We start from the raw sequence: 21,588 nt of genomic DNA on the forward strand, positions 1-21,588 counted from the left end.
TGAAACAGATATTTGAAATTAAAGGATTGTACCGATGTAATTTTTGAGGGGTGAGGAAAGTTGATGGAGAAAATTGTAATAGACCAGTTTGAATCTGGCATTAGTAGTGGGGAATAGACTGTTGTGACACAGGCTAGACCACAGGTCCTCATGTATTGCAATGCCCAGGTCAGACTCCCACCTCTCCCTTGATCGATGTATGCTTTGTTTTGGATACTCTTCCAGTATTGTTAAATACTCCTGGCTAATATAATGCTTTGGTACGGAGCCCCTAAAGGGACATGGTGAAAGAAAAAAAAACGGAAGTGTTTCTAGTGCGCACGAGAAACTTTCTAGTGCGCACCAGAAACTTTCTCGTGAGCACCAGAAAGTTTCTCGTGCGCACCAGAAACTTTCTCGTGAGCACCAGAAACACTTCCATTTTTTTTTCTTTCACCATGTCCCTTTTTTTCTTTCACCATGTCCCTTTAGGGGCTCCGTACTTTGGACCTCTATTCTTGTGAAATATTTCCTCCATCTTTGTCAAGTTCGGTAGTGTCATTTGTTCCCCCCAGCTTTTTTTCAGGAATGTTCTCAGTTGTAAAAAACAAAAGAAGTGTTTGTTGGACAAGTCATACTTAGCTTTTAGTTGCTCAAAGGACATACGAGTCCCATTGCTATAGCATTGTTCAAAATACATTATTCCTTTATCATGCCATGTTTTAAAAATTTTATTATCGGAGAACATTGGTATGAGTTTATTTTTCCATAAAGGTATTTTGGGTGACAAATCAACCTTCACTCCGATAATTTTATGAACGTCATACCATGATCAGATCGGGTGGATAGTAAGTGGGTTTTTGGTTTTACTAATAATACTTTTGGGATTCCATTTATAAATGAGATCACTTTTCACCTCTTCACCAAGGTTATACAGTTCAATTTGTGTCCAAAAGGGGGTCGAGTCTCGTTCAAATATGGGTAAAAGGAATCTCAGTTGTGCTGCCCAATAGCAGAATTTAAAGTTAGGGAGTCGGAGGCCACCTATCTTGTAGTCCCATGATAGTTTTTCTATACTTATTCTGGGTACTTTATGATTCCAAATGAATTCACTTAAGGCTTTTGAAGATGTTACTGGGGACTGGGATAGGGAGCCACTGAAATAAATACAGCATCTTAGGCAAAATATTCATCTTTATACAATAGTTAGTTAGTTAACCTGTAAATAGTTAGTTAAACCTGTAAATAGTTAGTTAACCTGTAAATAGTTAGTTAGTTTGTTTGTTAAACCTGTATATAGTTAGTTAAACCTGCAAATAGTTAGTTAGGTAAACCTGTAAATACTTAGTTAGTTAACCTGTAAATACTTAGTTAGTTAAACCTGTAAATAGTTAATTAACCTGTAAATAGTTAGTTAAACCTGTAAATAGTTAGTTAGTTAAACCTGTAAATAGTTAGTTACCTGTAAATAGTTAGTTAAACCTGTAAATAGTTAGTTAAACCTCTGAATAGTTAGTTAGTTAAACCTGTAAATAGTTAGTTAGTTAGTTAACCTGTAAATAGTTAGTTAAACCTCAAAATAGTTAGTTAGTTAGTTAAACCTGTAAATAGTTAGTTAGTTAACCTGTAAATAGTTAGTTAAACCTCGAAATAGTTAGTTAGTTAACCTGTAAATAGTTAGTTAAACATGTAAATAGTTAGTTAGTTAAACCTGTAAATAGTTAGTTAAACCTATAAATAGTTAGTTTAACCTTTAAACAGTTATTTAGTTAGTTACTTTATGATTCAAAATTAATCCACTTATGCTTTTGTTAAGGCTTTTGAAGTTGTTACTGGGGACTGGGATAGGGAGCGACTGAAATAAATACAGTATCTTAGGCAAAATATTCATCTTTATACAATAGTTAGTTAGTTAACCTGTAAATACTTAGTTAAACCTGTAAATAGTTGGTTAACCTGTAAATAGTTATAGTTAGTTAGTTAAACCTGTAAATAGTTAGTTAGTTAGTTTGTTAAACCTGTAACTAGTTAGTTAGTTAAACATGTAAATAGTTAGTTATTTAAACCCGTAAATAGCTAGTTAAACCTGTAAATAGTTAGTTAGTTAAACCTGTAAATACTTCGTTAGTTAACCTGTAACTAGTTAGTTAGTTAAACCTGTAAATTGTTAATTAACCTCTAAATAGTTAGTTAAACCTGTAAATAGTTAATTAACCTGTAAATAGTTAGTTAAACCTGTAAATAGTTCGTTAAACCTCAAAACCTCAAGTTAGTCAGTGTCAGTACACACAGCTCCCTGGTGGTCTAGTGGTTAGGATTCGGCGCTCTCACCGCCGCGGCCCGGGTTCGATTCCCGGTCAGGGAACTTACTTTTGCCATCCTAACTATGTATAAATGACACGCGTCATTTGTATATTATTAGTCTCTGTTTAGCGTCCAGCGTGTTGTTATTATTATCATTACCAGTGTTGGCGGTAACGAATTACAAAGTAACGCGTTAGCGTCCTCTAATTGCTTTTTTTGTGTCACGTAACGCGTTAGTTTTGTGGGTTAAGTAATCAGTAAGGTCGTTTTTTTAAGTGATCCGTTGCTTTAAGAATTTCTCCGGATAAGGACAGAAAAACTCCGACTGCAGTCTGCTTTTTGTCAGACAGTACTGTGCCACCTGCGGATATGTCAGCGGAGGCGCAGCGCTGTGATGATGCTGGGCTCTGCTGACCTACGTTACCTGTGTGTGTGTGTGTGTGTGTGTTTTCGAAGACAAGATGGCAGAGAGGACAGCACATTTACAACAACACGGTAAAATGCACACTCTTTAATCACTACTTTGAAGAGTAAATGTAAGTGCACGGTGGTAAAGTGAATTTAGGCCTGTGACACTTATTTTATAGTTCGTCTATTTGTCATTTGCCTGTGTGCCAGTGAGCGATTTTATTGTTTGTGTCATTCGGCCTGTTATCATTTTAGTTTGACACAGAGGCAGCTGTTCATATTTCTGTTAGATCGTTGACTGCTCGTTGATTTCTGGATCTGAATCTGCTATCTGTTTACCTCAGACTGTGTTTACTTAAGCGCACTTAAATGCACTTTCATAACTGCATTCAGGAGTCACCTCTGTTCTGACTGATCCAAAAATAATGAATTAATAAAACGCTATGCGGCGTATTGCTGGCTGTCTTTCCTGTTCTTATTATCCTGCAGAGTTCATTTGGTTGGATGAGTGACGTTATTCATTGTCATTCATTGTTATTCATTATATATATATATATATAAAATATAAAAAGTAAAGGCAAATTCAGGACGTCTCGGTGCATTTAAAGCAGGCTGTGTGTCTGTGTCAGTTAAGTTGCAGCATGAGCGAGGCGCTTGCAAACGGCTTTTCATTTGTGGTACTCTAACGCGTTACTTTTATTCATAGGTGACGCTGTAACGTAACAGAATACTTTTAATTGATGGTAACGTTGTAACCTAATTAACTACTTTCCAAAGTAACTATACCCAACACTGATCATTACTATTTAAGTACTTGCCGTCCTCCATACTGGCGACATTAATTACAGTAAAAACAGCTGGCACATGTTACTGCTACTACACTAACTGGACACTTTACAGAGGTAATAACCCACAACGAAAAAGCGAACCCTCCTTCGAGCCGGATTCGAACCAGCGACCTAAGGATCACTGCTGTTTGCACCTACAGTCCTCCGCTCTACCAACTGAGCTATCGAAGGGGCATGCGTAGAAAAACGGGCAGTTACACATTTGTGGAACAGCAGCGAACATGTTGGATTTCTGGGCTTACACACACATTACGGTAATTTATGTTTTTGTTCATAGCTTCCAATATTATATAACACAACAGCCAAATTTCATCCATTCTTTATTTTTTCTTGTATTAATCACTCATACTCCAGCAATTATTTTGCAATATTTACACTTTGCTTTTCTGCTCATGTTTTAATGCTCTCTGTCCCATACCAGCACCACCTCATAGAGAAGACAAGTGATGGAAGGCCTTCATCTACAGAGGGTAGAGGAGGCACTGCCTTCAGTGACAAGACCTGGTGATGGGAGAGAAGGGACAAAACTAAAACGGTGACTTACTGCTGCACACCATGGATTAAAGCCTCTCAATCAACCATTACTCTCTTCCAAAGACACTTGAGCTTCATGTTAATACTTTGTCTTTTCAACCCGGCAGAAACAAAATCACGGCCACGTCACACTCGATTCATCAAACCCAGCAAGTCAAGAGAAGTAGTAACAACGATAAAACTAGTAATGACGTTTATTTCTTGTTGGTTGTCGAGAAATCAAAGCCATTCTTTAAAAACAAAAAAAAAAAGACAAATTAAAAGCAACATAAGTGACTTATTTATCATACAGAATCAGTGTTTTCCCGAGTCATTGTGCAGTGTTTGGGCCAACAGAGCAAGAAAACTGCTACAACACAAGAGGAAAATTGTGATTTTTATAACATTTTACAATGTTTCAAACAATCATTTTCACCATGCCACCTGCACTCGTACAGTTCTGCTGCTTTAATGTGAGACTAAAGACAGTATCAAGACAGATGATATGCAGAAAATGAAAGTGTTGTTCGCCTCACAGGACAGCGAGGGTACAAGGGTCTGACTTGCTATTCAAATTCATTACATTTCACACTCAGATAAAAGTCTACCATCAAAATCCTTTTCCAAAGAAAAGATGACACAAATCAGCTTAACTCCTGTACACAATGAAAACAAAAAGACTTTGTATTGAACAATACTGTCTTTGTAAACCAATTGTAACACATGAAAAAGACATAATTCATAAGATAAATGTACAAAATGAAGAAAAGGCAATTTACTCTATGATAGTGTCAAGAAAGATGCTAATAAAAATGGAAAAGTATGACTATAATTCATATTCAAAAACATAATAAAGGAGTTACCGTACAGGGAGTACCATCATCAGAGTCAAAGGATGATGTGACTCCCATGGAGTACCCAAATAAAACCCTCAACTGGGAGCATGTTGGTAGTATACATAGTACACAGATTCTGACTCACAAACATAACGTACACACACATGGGTCTTGTAACATTGTAATAGGGGTGGGGGTCATTTACAGACCCAACTCAGAGACTGAGCGGAGTGCTGAATGTTTGTCAGGAGGGGTGGAGATAACAAGAGGGGAGCTGTTGAGGTAAGAATGATGCTACTGGTTTCCTGCAGAGGTCAAGGAGTCACAGATTAAAGGCCCCGTGGTGTGCATTATTTTTGCACACACACACTGTTGAAGAAGCTGATCTGACATTTATTGAATGAGGATTTGTAACAACTTAGATCACCGGTCTCTGATTGGCTGACACGGTGGCTAGCCGACAGACTGATGGCCCTCAGATTTCATCTGTGATGAATAAAGGAAACTTTATTCTATATTAACTATCTTTGATGACACACAATAAATAGGGGACCTTTAATAGATGCCTGAACAGAGTCCTTGTAGTTACTGACTAGCGGTCTTCTGTGTGATTGGGCAGATCAGACCACGACCTCTGCGTCTGCTCTACCTCTTGTGCTCCGCACCTCCACCCACAAACGTCCAACCATCTGCCCAATCTGAGGGGCTTTCCTGGCTGTAAGACCAGCCCCGGGCTCTCGGTTTATTTCTCTCAGGTTTTAAGCACAGACAGTGAAGCTTCATTCAAACCTGGAACCAAACACAAGCTTTTTATTCACGTCCACTGAAACCACGTGAATCGCCAAAGGGGACAAAATAAAATAAAGATATGTAAGTAAATACTGGTACCTGTGTATCTACGGTTAACTTGTACCATAGTGGCTCAATAGTAAGACTCCAAATAGGCCCAAATGGACGGGCCTTGGTTTGGTCTTTTGTCGTTTCATACACATTCAGACACACACAGAGCCGAGGGCTGTATAAAAAAGCCCATCAAGTCAAAAGTAAGAGGTAAAGTATGGAATGACGTTAAATGAGGATTATAGTAACAATGATTAAAAAAAGTAACACAGGTGGATAACTTGTAACATTTTGATTTGTTCCAGGCTGAGGTGTAAGTCATCAGGACCGCCACAAGAGGGAGCAACAGCACTGAAGTCCAACCACGAGCAGGCAGGTGGTTTGAACAAAGCACACAGAGCGTGTCACTCTCTTGTCCTCTCATCTCTCTTGGTTTCGTGTGTCTTAGTGATAGCTACAGTACCTGTTGAGTACCATACAAGTTAATCTTACTCTACTCCTATCCTAGGCTACATTCGTACACCATCTTTGTCTCTTTCTGCTACATCGCCTTGCTTTCTTTCTTTCTTTCTGTCCCCTCCCCCGTCGCTCCAACTTCTTTCTCTCTTTGTTCCTTCTCTCAGTTTTCAGTGAACTGCTCTGAAATCTTAACATCTCTTCTTGGTTACTCTTTCTCTCAGTAAAGTAAACTTGTGACTGACCTACATGTTAGTACCGACTCATTCGCTCGTAGACATTTAGTACCTAGCGCTGTTTAGTGAGCTAAAACCGAGTGCAGTCGTTCCTGCTGCCTCGTCCTCCCCCTCTGCGATGCTTTTCTTTCTGTGCTGCGGCTTCCTCACGCTCCCTCCTGCTTCTGTTGATGTGCTCGCTTGAAAACGGTGATGTTTGGACAGACTTCGCATCGACAGGTGAACCCAGTAGTGACTCCATTGACAGCTTGAAAAAGTGGAAACAAAATCAATGTCCTGGATAACCTGAAATGTCCCCCTGCACCTCTTTGTAAGTGCTGGCAGAGAGAGTGTGTCTCCGTCTGGGACCTCATCTTGCTTCTTGTAATGACGGTTAGGCCCCGATTCTCTTCCTCTGCTCCTCGTTCTCCACCCTTCACTACTCTTACACGGATGTCGTCTTGTTTCTACGCTGCCCCGGTCTCTCTTGTACTTTTTTTTTTTCACTTCTCCATCAGTCCGTCGTCCTCTGTGATGCCCTGAGCTCGGAGCTCTTCCAGGACGTTGTCGAGGTGTCCGGGGTCAGGGAAGCCATGGCCCGTCAGGTTGGAGCCAAACTCTGTCTTATGGTGGACCTTGAAGATGAGATCAGAGATGTTCGTTTGGTGACAGCAAACATCGTGTGCATGCATCACGAAGAATGAAATTCATTCAACGGTCTGATGCCGTTGTGCACGTACCTCGTTCCAGATGACGGTGTCAGACTCTCCTGTAGTGCTCGAAGTACCAACTGAGAAGATCAACCTGCGGTCCCACGCCACCAGGAGCAGTCTTAGAACCTGACGGTGGGTTAGAGTAAAGGTGAGGACAACAGATTCATTCATAAAACCCCTTTAAATCTGTATTAAGAATCAGTTCTCTGCGTCTGTAACGAGGCGGAGGATTGCGTTTACCCTGCGTCCTTTCTCGCTGTCTGGGAGGTAGCAGTGTCGGGGAAAGCCTCTGGCAGTGAAGGGCTTCCCTGGGTTCGGATGCTCTGGTCCCTGAAAGGACGGGGAGATGATTCATATCATCAGACACTCATTCTGATCATATTTAATACAACATGTGAGAGTAAAACCAACACTGCAGTCAGAAGCGCCCTGTCGGGGTACCTGAATGCCTGGTGGTATGTTGTAGATGATGCGTATGGTTTTGCAGTCAGGGTGTCCTGGTAGAGAGTGAGGGATGACATGGTACTCCATCTTCCCTGCCGGTTGGTTGCCCGTCTTTACGCCGTAGATGGTTTTACAGGTGGGACACTGAAGACTGAGGAGAGAGGACAAGATTGAGCGATAACAGTTGCGAGACGAACAAGGAGTAACTGTCTCTCTGTCTTAACTTACCTGCCATCCTTGTTGCCATTGTTATACATGGCCACCAGACACTGGAAGTGGTACTGGTGTCCACACTGTGCTAGTCGCCCGACGGACTCTGCCCGAGACACAGGCCCCACCCCTGGACCTTTATAACCGGACGGACCTCCCAACGGTTCCATACAGATGGTACAGTCCTGGAAAGACAAGGAAAGGGAAAAAACTCATCCCTCCACATCATTCAGCGTGAAACCAACGATGGAAGACAAAGATTCAAATACTGCTCGTACCTCCTCTGGTGGACTCTTGACTTTCTGCAGGTACTTCTTCACCACCTCCTCTGGAGTTTTACCTGCAGACAGAAAGGTGAAGGGTGAGGAAAGGGTGAAAGGAAAAGAAATGTTTAACTCTGACTCTATCGTTTAAAATTAGAGTCACATCAATGGTTTGTTTTTCTGTGTTTGGTCTCGACTTGTGTGCCTACCTTTGCGAGCCTGTTTCTTGGTGGTCTTCCTGCAGCAGTGGCCAAAGCCCGGCACAGGTTTGATGTCACTCTTGCTCACTGGTGGAGGGTGCAGCACGAGTTTAGGAGGCCTGGTCAGACACACCGGCAGAGCGGCAGCACTCATCAGGATGCCTGTGATCCCTGAAATGCAGAAAGAGAGACGTCTGGTTAGAGGACAAACAGAACTTCCTCTTGGGTTTCCTGTTACATTCCCTCAAAGTTCTCAACTTATGAGTTTGTGTTCTTACCGGCCAGTGCAGGGTGAACCGGACTGGATCCATTGAGGTTCTTCACCGGGACGGTGGGCACGCTGCAAGATAAAGACACAAAGCGTTTAGTCATTATGTGTCAAACTCGTTCAGATATGAGAAGGTGGCAACACTTCCACCTAATACTCACTTTGAAAAACGGATGACTGTCATTTTCAAACACACACAACTCGAAGTGAATTAAATGAAATTAACAAATATTTGTCAGTTTCTTCCAGAAAACTGAATAAAAATGCCAAAAGACACAAAAATTGACTCTGTTATGTCTCTGTCCTTCGGTGTCTCCTTTCCTCTGTTTGTGTCTCCGCATCCAATAGCGTACTACCCTTGTCCGGTGACCAGCTAGTGTATGAATGACTGTGCCCGGCAGCGTGTGTGTGTCTACGTGTGTGTTTATCAGTGCTAATCCGCGGAGTTTCTATCTGCTCAGTGAGCTCAAAGTGATGGACGTCATGCAGCTGCTTGCTGGGGATTACCTGCCTCGTCACAAAGCCTGTCATCGGCCTGCCGAGAGACAAACACACACATCATTGGTTCTTAAAGAAGTGTATGGAACGATGGGTTGGTGATGGATGTTTGGTGACAACTTGTGCTTTAACTTGTGCAAAGTCTGGGTCAGACAGTACACAGCACATGAACAAAACACACCAGTCTCAACCACAAACAGGAGATAAGTTTAAGCCATGTCTAATACTAATAACAGCAAAGCCTAAAACATTAACTACTGACGGCAAACTGTGGTGTTTCATTTGATTATTTCCTGAGAGTGTGTGGCCATGTAAGTCAACAGAAAGACCAACTTTAGCCAGAAGGACGTAGATAATCCGTGAAGATTGCACATTACTTGAGCTGGATTTGAACCAGCGACCTAAAGATGCCGGCACTCTCTGCCACAGTCCTGCACCTCTCATAGTTCATACTAACACACTGCTGTCAGTCAGCTGGTGGAGCTGGACGGGCAGAAGGACAGAGAGTGGAGATGATCTGTTGTTGGTTTAGCTTTAACAGGCTTTCTGTCAGTGCACTAAGCTGCTTTCACTTAACCCCACTCAGCGACACATGACGACACACACGTCAATGACTCACTGGAATGTGTGTGTGTGTGAGTGGCAGAAGAGTGAACATACAGAGTGAGAGTGAGGGCTAAACAACAGAAATCACTGATGTAATCAGACATTAACACAGCATGAACAGTTGTCACCAGGTGATACAGGTCCACCGAAAGCCTCCAAAACACACGTATGATGATGTGCCTCATGACTACAACACTGGAAGCTTTCCTTTTTCTGCCTGTAGTCATGCTGTAGTACTCAAGTAGTGAGCTGCAGAGTGAAAACAAGTCATCTGCACATCACTTCAACAACATTTTCTTGTTTCCCTGCTGGCTAGAGAACATCCACTCAGTTCTATGACTGTTGTTGTTAAAGGGTCGGACATATCTATGACAACGGACGCACTCTTCAGGTGTCTGCATGGATGGACCTGTTTTGTCCACATGTACAGTTAGCATGGTCACGTGTTGGGCTGCACTATCCTTACTAGGTAGTAAAATTTTGGGAATATTCAAAGTTTTTCAGAGGAAAGTTTTCTGTAGGAATTAACGGGAATTTATGGGAATAAACAGGAATAAACTGTGAATTTACAAAATTGAAGGTTGGCCCTTAACAGGGAACTTAAATATAGTTGGAGAAAATGTATTTTATCAAAATCTTGACAAAAACAACTAGATTTTATGCAGGTACACTTTTTAGGTACTGTTTTTTGTATATGTATTTTTTTTGCATGGATGTCTGCTTACGAAAAATAACAAAATGTTTGATTTGTTAAATTTCCATAATTCCCATGGAGTTTTGGATTTAGAATATTCCCAAAATTCCCCAGCTTAACTTCCACTGGAAAGTTTCTAGAAAATTACCAGAAACTTTCCGCCCCTTTACAACCCTAGTACTTACACACAATTATTTGATTGATTAATCAATTAGTTATAAATCGCTAACTCTGTTGATGTCCAAATTCTGATATCTTCTGCGTTCTTTAAACTGAGTTCAACAGTTTCATTGAGAAAATCTAGTTTAACCACATTACTCTTCAGGTGGGATCGAGGCTCTGCTCCCGTCCACAGTCAGTCAACTATCCAACAACTAAGTAATGACGATGTGACCAACACGTTAATCACATCAAATTTCCACCTACATGGATCAGATTAGTTGCTCTGCTGTCGTATGCACTCAAAGTAGTCTTAAACTTGTCCTAAAGATTTATTTATGACAGACTCTGTTAAAAATAGTCAGCCTGCTGATGACGCATGGTAAACACCTATATTAAGTGTGTGCTGGATCAGGTCAATGACTGACGATGACGGTGATCTCACACACACGTACACACACACACTAATCACTTGGTGGCAGTCAATGGACTGGTTAATATTTAAAGGGCTGCTGCGCTAGCATGGAGGGCTTTACAGTGTGTTAAAGGAGAGTCTAATCCTCGATAAGCTTCATGTAGCTCATTAACACACTCTGCCGCTGGCCCACTGATTTACCACACACACACACACACACACACACACACACACACACACACACACACACACACACACACACACACACACACACCTTGTCACTGTCGACCCACTTCAAGTGTCAGTTAGAACTTTTGATTTTTAAAAAGGAAAATATCTGCCTGCTTTACATTGTATTTTATTTAGATTATTTATTAAACTGGTATGGACAAAAAGTATGTTTTTTTATGGTTTGTGTATCAGTAGAAAAAAATCTTACTTGGATGGGCATGAGTAAATCATCATTTAAAACAGCATACAATCACTCATTTTAATACTTTCACGTGTTGCTTAGCGAGCAGAAGCTAAAGATTTATGGTGGTGTGTTTTGTTTGCTCCATGAAAGAAGCCTTTTTGGATTTGTCATTTGTTCTGGCACTGTCCGGTATTAAATCATTTCTAGAGTGACATATTTAATTGTATTTGTGTTTACTATAATGTTCAGCCAGACTGCACCCTGCTGACAGTACAGAGGTTCTCTCTCTTTATAGCAGGCACGGCTGCAGCACTGTCCTCATGTTTGAAGAGATGCTTTAATGAAATGCTTTTCATTTCTCAGATTTTACAAAACTATTCTCAGAAAATGTGGGAACTGTTTTTGGCTTTGCTAGATGAGCGTCAACAGTCTCACTGCGCATTTTGCTGCCATGCTACGTCCTGTGTCAGAGCAGTGCCTGATCCTGAGCTACCTGTGTGTTTTTTTCCTCTTTATTTTATTATTATGAAGAAGAAGATGTCAGCTGACTGAATCATTACAGTACAGATGATGAGCAACAATGTGAGAGAAATGTTTTTTTATATTATTTTTATTAAAAGAAAACCAACGTCTATAGAAAGAAGTAGCCAGCTATAAAATAGCTACTTTTAGATTTAAAAATCAAATTTTTTATGCGCCGCTAACAGTGACCAGAAGCTACAGCTCGCTCTCTGTAAAAACTGAAATGATGGGAGTGTGTTTGTTTGCAGGAAGCCAGGCGGCTCTGCTGGAAAAAGAGAAGAAGAAGAAGAAAAAAAGCAGAGATCCCGTCCATGTCGGGGGGGGGGAGGAGGAGGGGAGAGACTGAATGGGACTCCAGTCTCTTGACCCTCTGCGACCTTAAAAACCCACCCCCCTACCCTCCGCCCGCTTCCCACCAGATCACACACTCCCTCAGCTTTGTCTCACAGGCTCCCTCTGTCCCTCCGTCCCTCTGCTCCTCTTATTCCTCCGGGCCCAGATGGACATCAGCTGGACTGATTTAGACACCAGACAATAACACACTCCCACACATTCTCACACACATATTGTCACGCGCACATAAAGCTGCACCCGCGGCCTCGCACACATTCCTACAGACACACACACACACACACACACACACACACACACACACACACACGCTAATGATGACTTCTTTTGCTTTAGTGCAGAATAATGTGATGTGACAGAAAGTGGTAGACAGGTTTGTTGTGTAAAACTTCCTAAAATCAGACTGAGTTTCAGATGTGAGCTGTGAGTATGTGTTGTTGAGCAGCAGACGAGGATGTGCATTTGTTGAACGCTGTGTAAAAAAAACTGTGGACGACAGTTCAAAAGTGTCACGGGAGGATGTTCATTATGAAAACATGTGGATGTTTTTTTTGGGTGTCTCGATGAGCTCCTAACTGAGAACTGACCTGCGTGGAACATTTTTTAATAATTCATAATGCAGACAGACAGACTGGGAGGAATCAGGACACCCCGGCACTCAGCCTCAGATGCTGCATGAATGTTTTGTACACTTCTCTTTGCTATTGGAGACCTTTGGTATTATCGGAGCCCAGAGGATTTTGCTCAAATGACAATATGCCCCCCCCCGCACATTACTATTTGTCAGATTTATCTGTCAAGCCTTGTGTCCTGTGTGTGCTTTCATTCTTTTTATTCTTCTCAGGCGTCCAAGGACATCAGTGTCCTCCACGGGGCTGTGGAGAAATTACTGAAGTCAAAGGTCAGTGGTGAGTTCAGGAGGGAAGAAAGTGTTCAGGAGCCTCTGATGTCTTATGCTGTATTATTTATTGACGCTTGATCAAGGAGAATTAGAGACACTCCCAAAGTTCATCAGAAGTGCCTGAGTTGGTCTCACATTCTGCCCAACTCATCTTTACCCATGGAGGTGTTATTGTCAGCATATTCTAGTCTGGAGACAGATGTCTGTTTATGCAGATTGGAACGTCAACGGCCAGCTATCTATTATGTCTAGGAAGGCAGGAACAGGTCTCTTCGACCCTGGCCACCACAGTGTTCAGATAGACTGGCACCTACTGTTCCATAACACACGGTGTCATTCTACATAAATTCCCTGACAGATACGAGTGTTTCCTGTCTGTGGTTATGGCAGGATTCTAATCCAGAGCTGCTGTCTACAACCTGTCGGTGAACTCTGCGCTCCTCTGCTCTCTAACGAACTCAGACTTTCTCACACCGCTTCCTGCTTCATTTGCTTTTCCTCATTACGTTGTCTGTGTGGCCCCCTCCTCTCGACACACACCAGGACCCCCCCGACACACACGCACACACACACACACACCCCCTTTGTCTTGTTCATATAATCCCCCCACTGGAGAGAGAGACAGCACCCATTCTTCACTGCATCTCCCCATAGGATTGTCAATATTTACTTTTACTGTGTTAGAGAGAGGGATGGTGTGAGTGTGTGTGTGCGTGTTTGTGTGCGTATGAGTGTGTGCATTTGTTAAATGCCATCACAGTCGGGCATCTGCGTTGTGTGTGTGTGTGTGTGTGTGTGTGTCAGCTCTCTCTCTTGTGTTGGCCTGATTTCTTGCACCAATGTGTGATCAATCTTTGACAGTTTGCTGACTCGTTTCTTTGTCCTGTAGCCCCCCCACCCCCCACCCCTTTCCCATCAGCACTGGTTGCTGTCTGAGTCTGTATCTACACACCCCGCCCCTCCTCAGAATTGACTGTCTGGGGTAACAACAATGCTGACTGGATCAGTACCATTGTCTGCCCCCCCCCCGAAAAATATTCCTATTATGAATATGCTGCTACATCAGCACTGGCATCTCGATGATGGGGTACTCCACCACATCCAGCAACCCCCCAAAAAAACCTAAAAAACCTCCTACCCGAACACATGTTCTGTGGGTTCATTTGTAAATAACTCAGGCATCTTTATTACAGAGGAGAGCACTGTTTAAAATAGCATAAATCTCAGAGATGAAAACAGTGAGAACTCACGGAAAAGACAGAAATACTAAGGGGGAAAGGAAGAAAGGGAAAAGTGTATAAAAAGGACTGGGCAGAGGGGGAAGGAGACGAGAGCAGAGAGAGGAGAAAACTAGCAGAGGCTCAGCATTGTGCTGCTAATGCGGCCCAGGCTCGGGTAATCCAACAAAGGTTACTGTGGAGACCAACAATGAGGCTGTGAGGGGCCCAGACTGCTGAGACGCAACGGGAGAGGAGGGAGGAGAGGAGAGGAGAGGAGAGAGGAGCCAGGGAAGGAGAGGAGAGGAGGGGGCAGGGAACAAGTGACGGGGGTTAAGGGAGGAGGGGAGGTGGTGTTACTGCCAGAAAAATCTACATCTCAAAAACCGTCTGACCTTCATTCAGACTGATTTTTTTTTTTCACTCTCTAGTGCTAAACTAAAAGTGAGAACGCATCACTTCCTGTGCAGCGGTGAGAACAGTCACACACCTGTTGATCAAAGTGACTTTCGTTACATCATGGAACACTGGGAAACGGAGTTTTCCTTCCTGTTTGCAGTGCTGAAGAATCTGTTTGAAGAAGTGGTTGAGCTGACTGGAAGCCGATTTAAAAATCAGGATCTATCTATCAATAACCCCGCCTTCATACAACTGAAGCACGGCAGAGCTGGAGAAGATATCAGTGGGTTAAATTTAAGTTTATAGTCTTTCAAACAACTGAAATGAAATTTTACTGAGGCACTTGAGCTAAATGCAGACGCTGCATAGCAACATGATATGTTTACAATATTCACCATCTTTTCTTAGCTCATTTGCACTAGTTTCTGAGATATTTGGTCAGAAAGTATTTGATAAATGGACATTTTGAACTGATGGAAGTCCTTAGGCTTCACCCTCTGTGGACCATGAATGTCGGCGACATTACAGTGTGGACTGACAGACCAACATAGCATATCAAAAAGGTCCAAAAATATGTTTGCTAAACATGTTTATTGCTCAAAAGTCAATCCAGCAGCTCTGAGACAAACTCTAACAAAGTGAAATCAATTCTTGAAACAGACCCACAAACAATGGACTCATTTGAAATGAGATTTGTTGGAAAGTTTTAGCTCAGAGGTCTGAAAGCGAGCTCACAGGAGAAGAGGAGGAGGTTAAGATCTTGAGGACGATTAGAAAAAGAAGCACGGGTTCAAGGGTACCCGGGTGGGTGCAGGGAGAAAGAGTGCGTGTTGGTGGGGGGAGGAGAGTGAGTGAGGCTGGAGCAGCTCGCTCCAAACTAACTCAAATGTGGGTTCATTTTCATACACTAATTCACTGTCATGTGGACAACAATGTTGTGGTTAAATGTGTTTCCAGTTTACTTCTCGTCACTCTCTTACCATCAAACAACAAGTTCTACACAGAACGCAGGACTGGATTTAGTTTGAGGTGTGACACAAAGACGTTTAGTGTTGTGCGGTCTTTGTTTGTCCACCTCCTAAAGTACATTCCTATCGACCGTCGACCTCTAACAGAGTCGCTCTCTGCTCGGACCTTTGCGCCACACACGCACACCCGCTCTATGCATCAAATAGCTTTAGAGAGAGAGGGAGGCGCCGCTGACCCACAGCCCTCACACTCCTTCTTCACCTGTCCTCTCCCACAATCTCTCCTCCCCCTCCCCTTGTGCTCTACAGATGCCACTTTGCAGATGGACGGCACACGGCTGACTTTTGGCACACACACACCAATGGCATGCACACACACACACACACACACACACACACACACACACACAGCAGTAAACAGTTACAAGGTCAGTTTAAGATTTTATAATCTCAGTTAGGCCATGTTTCTGTTTATCATGAAGATCCTTTAAGGTCATCACTGCTGGGCACTACTCCATCTCATCTGTCTTCTGCCTGTTAACCTCACCTGTCACCTTCATGCACCATCACTTACACTTCCGTTTAGTGCACCGATCCATTTGAAATCAGCCGTTTAAATGTGAAACAGGTCTGAAACCCCGAGACACAAACAATGTTTTTCCTCTGCGACAGGAATGACTGTGAGTCACGCCCCTGATATCACATCACTGGCACTTGGTGCGGAGTAACAAAAGAAAAGCATGACTCACTGCAACGCTGATGAGCATGACATCTTCTGATGGGCTGCTGGGATGTATGCATGCGAGTGTGTGTGTACATATTTAGGGGTGCGTGCCTGGGCTTGTGTGTTTGCAAGAGTGTTTTTTTTGCTTGTCTGAACATGCAAGTGGCCATGTGCAAATGTCAACGTGCTAACGGCTCCATGTCAAGAGTGCTTCTCACTGCGTGCAGAGTTAATAGTTGAGCTGCATCAGATACACATTGGATATATGAGACGCAAACGCATGTTCAGTTTTAGCCTGCTGCTGTGCTATTAAATCCTTTTCAACTTTAACACCCAATATTTAATAAGTCAGCTATTATTTGCATCTTGTTCTGATCTGATCATATAAAAAGCTGCCACATGTGGGTCCACGTTTAGATTCAGACCAGCAGTTGTTGACTTATTATATTATTATATATTATATATAGAAGCAGCAAAGCAGAGCAGGAGCTTTACGATAGTGCAGCTTGCTGTGGAATTTCATGTTGCTCTGAAGATAAAACAATACGGTAACTTATGCAGCCCACCATCATCACCTTCATCTTCCTCAGACCATGTTAATAATTCTAAATGTCCTTTAATAAAGCTGCTGGCGCTTGTGTGTGTGTGTGTGTGCGTGCGTGCGTGCGTGTCATTTACTCACCCTGATGCTATGAGCGCTCTGGACTGGGCCATTGCAATCCTCTGTAACGCTGGTCTGCTCAGGCCGGCTAAGCTTGATCTTTGTGGCAACGGGGCATGGCACATTGTCGCTGCAGTTGATGCCGTGCGCTGTGGCTTCATTACCACTGGCGATGGAGAGGGCACAGGAGAGGGGGACGTGGTCACACTGTTGGCCGTGGAAATTAACGTGGCGGTTGGCACTGATTCGTTGGCCGACGAGGAGGACTGCTTGGTTGGAATGGACGGGGGGTTCATGCTCGGGTTGGACGATGGAGGCTGAGGCGGTGGGAGGGATGGCGGAGGCGGCCTGTTGTAGGACGTGGAGATGCCCAGAGAGGAGGTGCCAGCGGTGAGAGCGGCCAGCGACTGAGCAAAGAGCTGGGCGTTCCTCCGCGGGGAGGCGATGTTCCTGGAAATGGCGAGGCCATGCGGCAGCGTCTGGTAGTAGTTGGAGTTGGAGTTGGAGTTCTGCTGCTGTCCTCGTCCCAGAGTGGCTGATTTAGACGGGCTCAGAGGTTTGGAGGCACCGGGCGCCGAGTTCTTGGGCCGCTGCATGGTTAGTGAGCGTCGACCTAGAGTCTGTATCCCTGCTCCTCCTCCTCCCCCTGCTCCTCCTGTATTGGTCTTCACACTGAGGACCAGCATGCATTGCTGGCAGGAACAAGGCTGGCCTAGTCCAGAAGCTGGTAAGCCCCCATTGGAGTAGACAGAGCTTCCAATCCCCAAACTGGTCCCTGACACCCCAACACCCAGCAGGGCTCCTGTTAGGCCTCCACCTCCTCCTACACCTCCTCCTTTGGGGAGTGGCAGAGGACCAGACACTATCGGGTAGGCCATGTCAGCACGCCTCTGGATCCTCCGACACCTCTGGCTCTGTCTGTTCACCTGCAGGACCGCACAACAAAACATTAGCTAAATCTCAGTTACAGGCGTGGAAGCTGCTTTTGTCGCCGATGTCCGTGTGAAGCGTTTGAACGCACCTGTGTCATGTTCTGGTAATCTATGAGGTAGCAGAAGCCGAGTGGTGTCAGGTCGAGGCAGGGCTGCTGGCGGTTGTGGCCGCTTTCGATGGTGATGGCCACCTCCATGTCGTAGGCCGTCCACGTACCTGAATCATTCTCCCACTCCCACTGCCAGCCCTGACCCGGTGCCGAAGCCGGGTCATAAAAACTCCTCCGCACCGGACGGATGGTTCCTGGAATGGAAAAAAAAAAGAATGTTAGTTAATTACTCTGGCCCAATATGTTTCTTCAACAGTTAACCAGAAGCCTTGCTTCTTCACAAATATGAAATTACAATTTAATAATGTCACAGCTAAAGGATGAACCTACAGACTGAAGGATAGCCCTGTCTTTGGTCAGCTCTCAGGCATTGTTACCAGTTCAGAGCTACATCCTGTGCGAGGCAGAGGCTCTGGACAAACTGCAGGTCAAGAGACGCCACACTGCACACACTGGCTACAATCACCAGACCGTCACAAGTAAAAGTCAATGAATAACTCTCCTCTTCTTCAAATTCTATTTGCTTCAAGCGAGCCAACACTCTGTGGCCGACTGTGAGGCCGCTCAGGAGACCGCTAAGCCGCAAAACACGCCTGTATAATTAAATAGAGTCTGTTTTTACATGTCATCGTTGATGTTCTCGGACTGCAATCACTCCGGCTACATCAAATACTTTAATCACACTACAGATAAAACATCTGCGGTTTGGATCGTCTTCTCACAAAGATGCAACATGTTTTCTGTTTCCATTCAACTGTGTATAAAACTGTTGAAATGAGAGCACTTTTTTTTTTTTTTTTATTGTGTAAACGTCAACGACAAATGCTGAATGAGGTCTGAAATACTTCAGAAAAATGAAGTGCACGGTCTGAAATGTCGAACACTAAGCAGATGATAATCTTCATAGTTACTTACATAATGCCCAGCCCTTATTGTGAATGCTGCAAACAGTGAGACGTTCCATTATCTTTAAATAAACATGCTGCCTGCAGCAAGAGCGGAGACACGCAAAGAGTACTTGACAATATACTTCTGCAACAAATAATGATCATAAAGCCATGATGTAGTCTTTCCAACTCGATGCATGATGTTCATTAAAATACTTGGACGAGACACGTCTACTAAAGTCACAGAGGGAAGGAGGGTGAGCCTTGTGATACTGGGCCCTGCAGTGGGGTGAGTTTTAATAGTTTCATATTTCAAACAAACTGCTAAAGCACAATCTATGCGATAAATAATAGAGAGAACAAATAAATAACCAGAACACAACAATGTGTCTCTGTCTCTCAGCGGGGCAGAGGGGCTTGGAGGAGGGTCCCCAAGCCAACCAACCAGAAACTACCTCAGTCTCCAGGGGTAACAGGCTATTCAGTCAGTGCCAGGACAAGGAGAGGAAGGCATATGTGTGTGTGTGTGTGTGTGTGTGTGTGTGTGTGTGTGTGTTGGAGAATGAGTGGGAGACTAGTGCAAAGAGGTGATATTGGCACACAGAGTGGCATCGGCACACAGACATCAAAAAGAAGGGGCTGAACGAACTGGGTTTGTTTGGTGTGGATGGACAGACAGAGTGAATCGAGTGTTTGTTGTGTATATAGTTGTAAAGTAGTTAATCTGCTGGAGGAAAGAAGATCCTGACATGCCAATCCAGGGGAAATGAAATGTTAGGAGATTTTAAAATGTCTGTGGGACAAAAAGACTAATGTTTGTGAGTCTGAATGAATCCAGCAGCACAGCAGGGAGCACTGGACCTGCTGATTACCATGTGAAATTTCATTTCTGTCTCCAACTGCAGAGAGAACTGTCTGTCTGTCTGTCTGTCTGTCTGTCCTTTCCACAGAGCTGATGTGATGCCATCATGAGATTTCTTCAAGGTTTGTTTAAACTACAGTGACACAGAATTCCAATTGCATCTTATCATTTTGCACTGACTTTCAAATTCTTCAAAATACCTCAATTATAATCTTGAAACACAACCGATGCACACGAGGACACAAACTGAAAATTGTTAGATTGGCGGTTTGCGTGATGGACGAGAGAAGGGGAAGGCTGTTCAAAGTTTACTGATTGGATTCTTTATGCATGTCTGCTTGTGTGATCACAAAAAAAAGCATGAAAATGAAGTATAAAATGCATAACTTTCAGTATTATTAATCTGCTGTCGCGCAGACCTAAATCTTGCTACGTACTCTTTTGAATCACTGCATTTTCTGTGTAGTATAATCCTCAGAAAACTCGCTCTGGACCTACTGCAGAGACATCTATTGCAATAATGGCGTCCACCAAGAGGACAAAACCACATGGGTGCTCTTTCATAACCTCTCCTTTATGCTAATAATAAAAGAGAATAACATACAGCTGTATTGATCCCTGAAGGGATTCTCTTTGTGCATGCGTGAATACAGATAAAACCTTTCTGTGGGAAGTGAGGTGTGTGTCCAGGATGACGGTCTAACAGCATCTGTGTGTTTTGTCTCCGTGTTATCTGTGGACACTCTTAATCAGGTCAAGGTCTTATCGTAAAGAGGACCACCCGCCGTCGTCTCTGAACGCACCATCAACACAAGCAAGTATTTAACTGTAGTTATTTAGACTTACAATATACAGCAGACACTAAACACCACTGTGACTGACTTCATTATGCATCAACAATGCAGCTGCATTAGCCAACACACATTTAGGAATAAAATAGCAAACAGCAGTCAATATTGAGAATACAGGTTTAGACAATGTGTTGGAAATGCACAACCAGGCTGTCAATAATTAAGACAATAAAGACAGTTTAGTAAAGACTACACCTGCTTGACCTAACTGGCTAAACTTTGCAAGCTAGTTAGCTTGAGTTAAAGTTGAATTATTAGCTCCTGTAGTTAGTGTGATAGGTAGTAATAATCCCACAAGAAACATTTGTATGGCGTGTCGTTTAGCTCAGTTAGGTAGGCCGAAAAAATATCAAAAAAGAAACATTTGTAATTAAAGCTGCAAGCAGCGATGGTCGGGCCCTCGCACATGTGCGCACGTCGAAATGTGCGCATGTCGCAATGTGCGCATGTGGAAATGGCCACACAGTTTCACCAAAATTCATTATATGTGAACAGACCTACCAAGTTTGAAGTGAATTGGATGAAATCCCTAGGAGGAGTTCATTCAAACATGACCCCTTGTCAAATCAGGCCAAAAGTCAATGGAGTCTTTTTTTTGTGGAAAAGTCAGCAGCGTCGAGTGTGACGCTCCGTCACGGCCACGCCCTCTGATAAAAAGTTGTGATTTTGATAACTTTTCATTGTGGACGCCTTGAGAACACACACGGCAAGTTTCAAGCACATCGGATGAAATCCCTAGGAGGAGTTCGTTCAAATGCGACCCCTGGAAATGAGGCAAAAACGGGAAAAGGCCAAATCTGAGCAAAATTGGACGCCATACGCTTCACTGTCGCCCGGGGCACCAAGAGACTTTTTTGTGCATCTGGGCATGTTACATACTCCCACCAAGTTTCGTGCACGTGGGCGAAACCGTGGCGAG

General features: G+C 43.4%; 1 protein-coding gene, 1 long non-coding RNA gene and 2 other non-coding genes across 5 annotated transcripts in view; 2 read left to right on the forward strand and 2 right to left on the reverse strand.

Annotated features, from left to right (window-relative positions):
- Positions 1–2,272: 2,272 nt before the first annotated feature.
- On the forward strand, positions 2,273–2,344 carry trnae-cuc (transfer RNA glutamic acid (anticodon CUC)). Its single transcript has one exon. It is a non-coding gene; the product is annotated as a tRNA-Glu (tRNA).
- A 1,249-nt stretch (positions 2,345–3,593) lies between these two features.
- Positions 3,594–5,749, forward strand: LOC113745846 (uncharacterized). Its single transcript, XR_003462450.1, has 2 exons — positions 3,594–3,793; positions 3,961–5,749. It is a non-coding gene; the product is annotated as an uncharacterized LOC113745846 (long non-coding RNA).
- trnay-gua (transfer RNA tyrosine (anticodon GUA)) lies at positions 3,623–3,710 on the reverse strand. The gene is given in 2 exon segments: positions 3,623–3,658; positions 3,674–3,710. It is a non-coding gene; the product is annotated as a tRNA-Tyr (tRNA).
- Positions 4,253–21,588, reverse strand: part of LOC104938748 (E3 ubiquitin-protein ligase DTX4) — a 29,785-nt gene continuing 12,449 nt past the window's right edge. For both annotated transcript variants that reach the window (XM_010755190.3, XM_010755191.3), the window contains exons 3-12: positions 18,049–18,263; positions 17,049–17,953; positions 8,508–8,569; positions 8,239–8,400; positions 8,045–8,106; positions 7,785–7,951; positions 7,554–7,707; positions 7,353–7,442; positions 7,140–7,238; positions 4,253–7,034 (exon numbers count right to left, since the gene is read on the reverse strand). In XM_010755190.3, coding sequence (XP_010753492.1) covers positions 6,903–7,034; positions 7,140–7,238; positions 7,353–7,442; positions 7,554–7,707; positions 7,785–7,951; positions 8,045–8,106; positions 8,239–8,400; positions 8,508–8,569; positions 17,049–17,953; positions 18,049–18,263 — 2,048 coding nt within the window. In that variant the 3' untranslated portion in view covers positions 4,253–6,902. The remainder of the gene's footprint in view (positions 7,035–7,139; positions 7,239–7,352; positions 7,443–7,553; positions 7,708–7,784; positions 7,952–8,044; positions 8,107–8,238; positions 8,401–8,507; positions 8,570–17,048; positions 17,954–18,048; positions 18,264–21,588) is intronic.

The sequence above is a fragment of the Larimichthys crocea genome, chromosome VI, assembly GCF_000972845.2.
Source record: "Larimichthys crocea isolate SSNF chromosome VI, L_crocea_2.0, whole genome shotgun sequence".
NCBI classification, from domain to species: Eukaryota; Metazoa; Chordata; class Actinopteri; family Sciaenidae; genus Larimichthys; species Larimichthys crocea.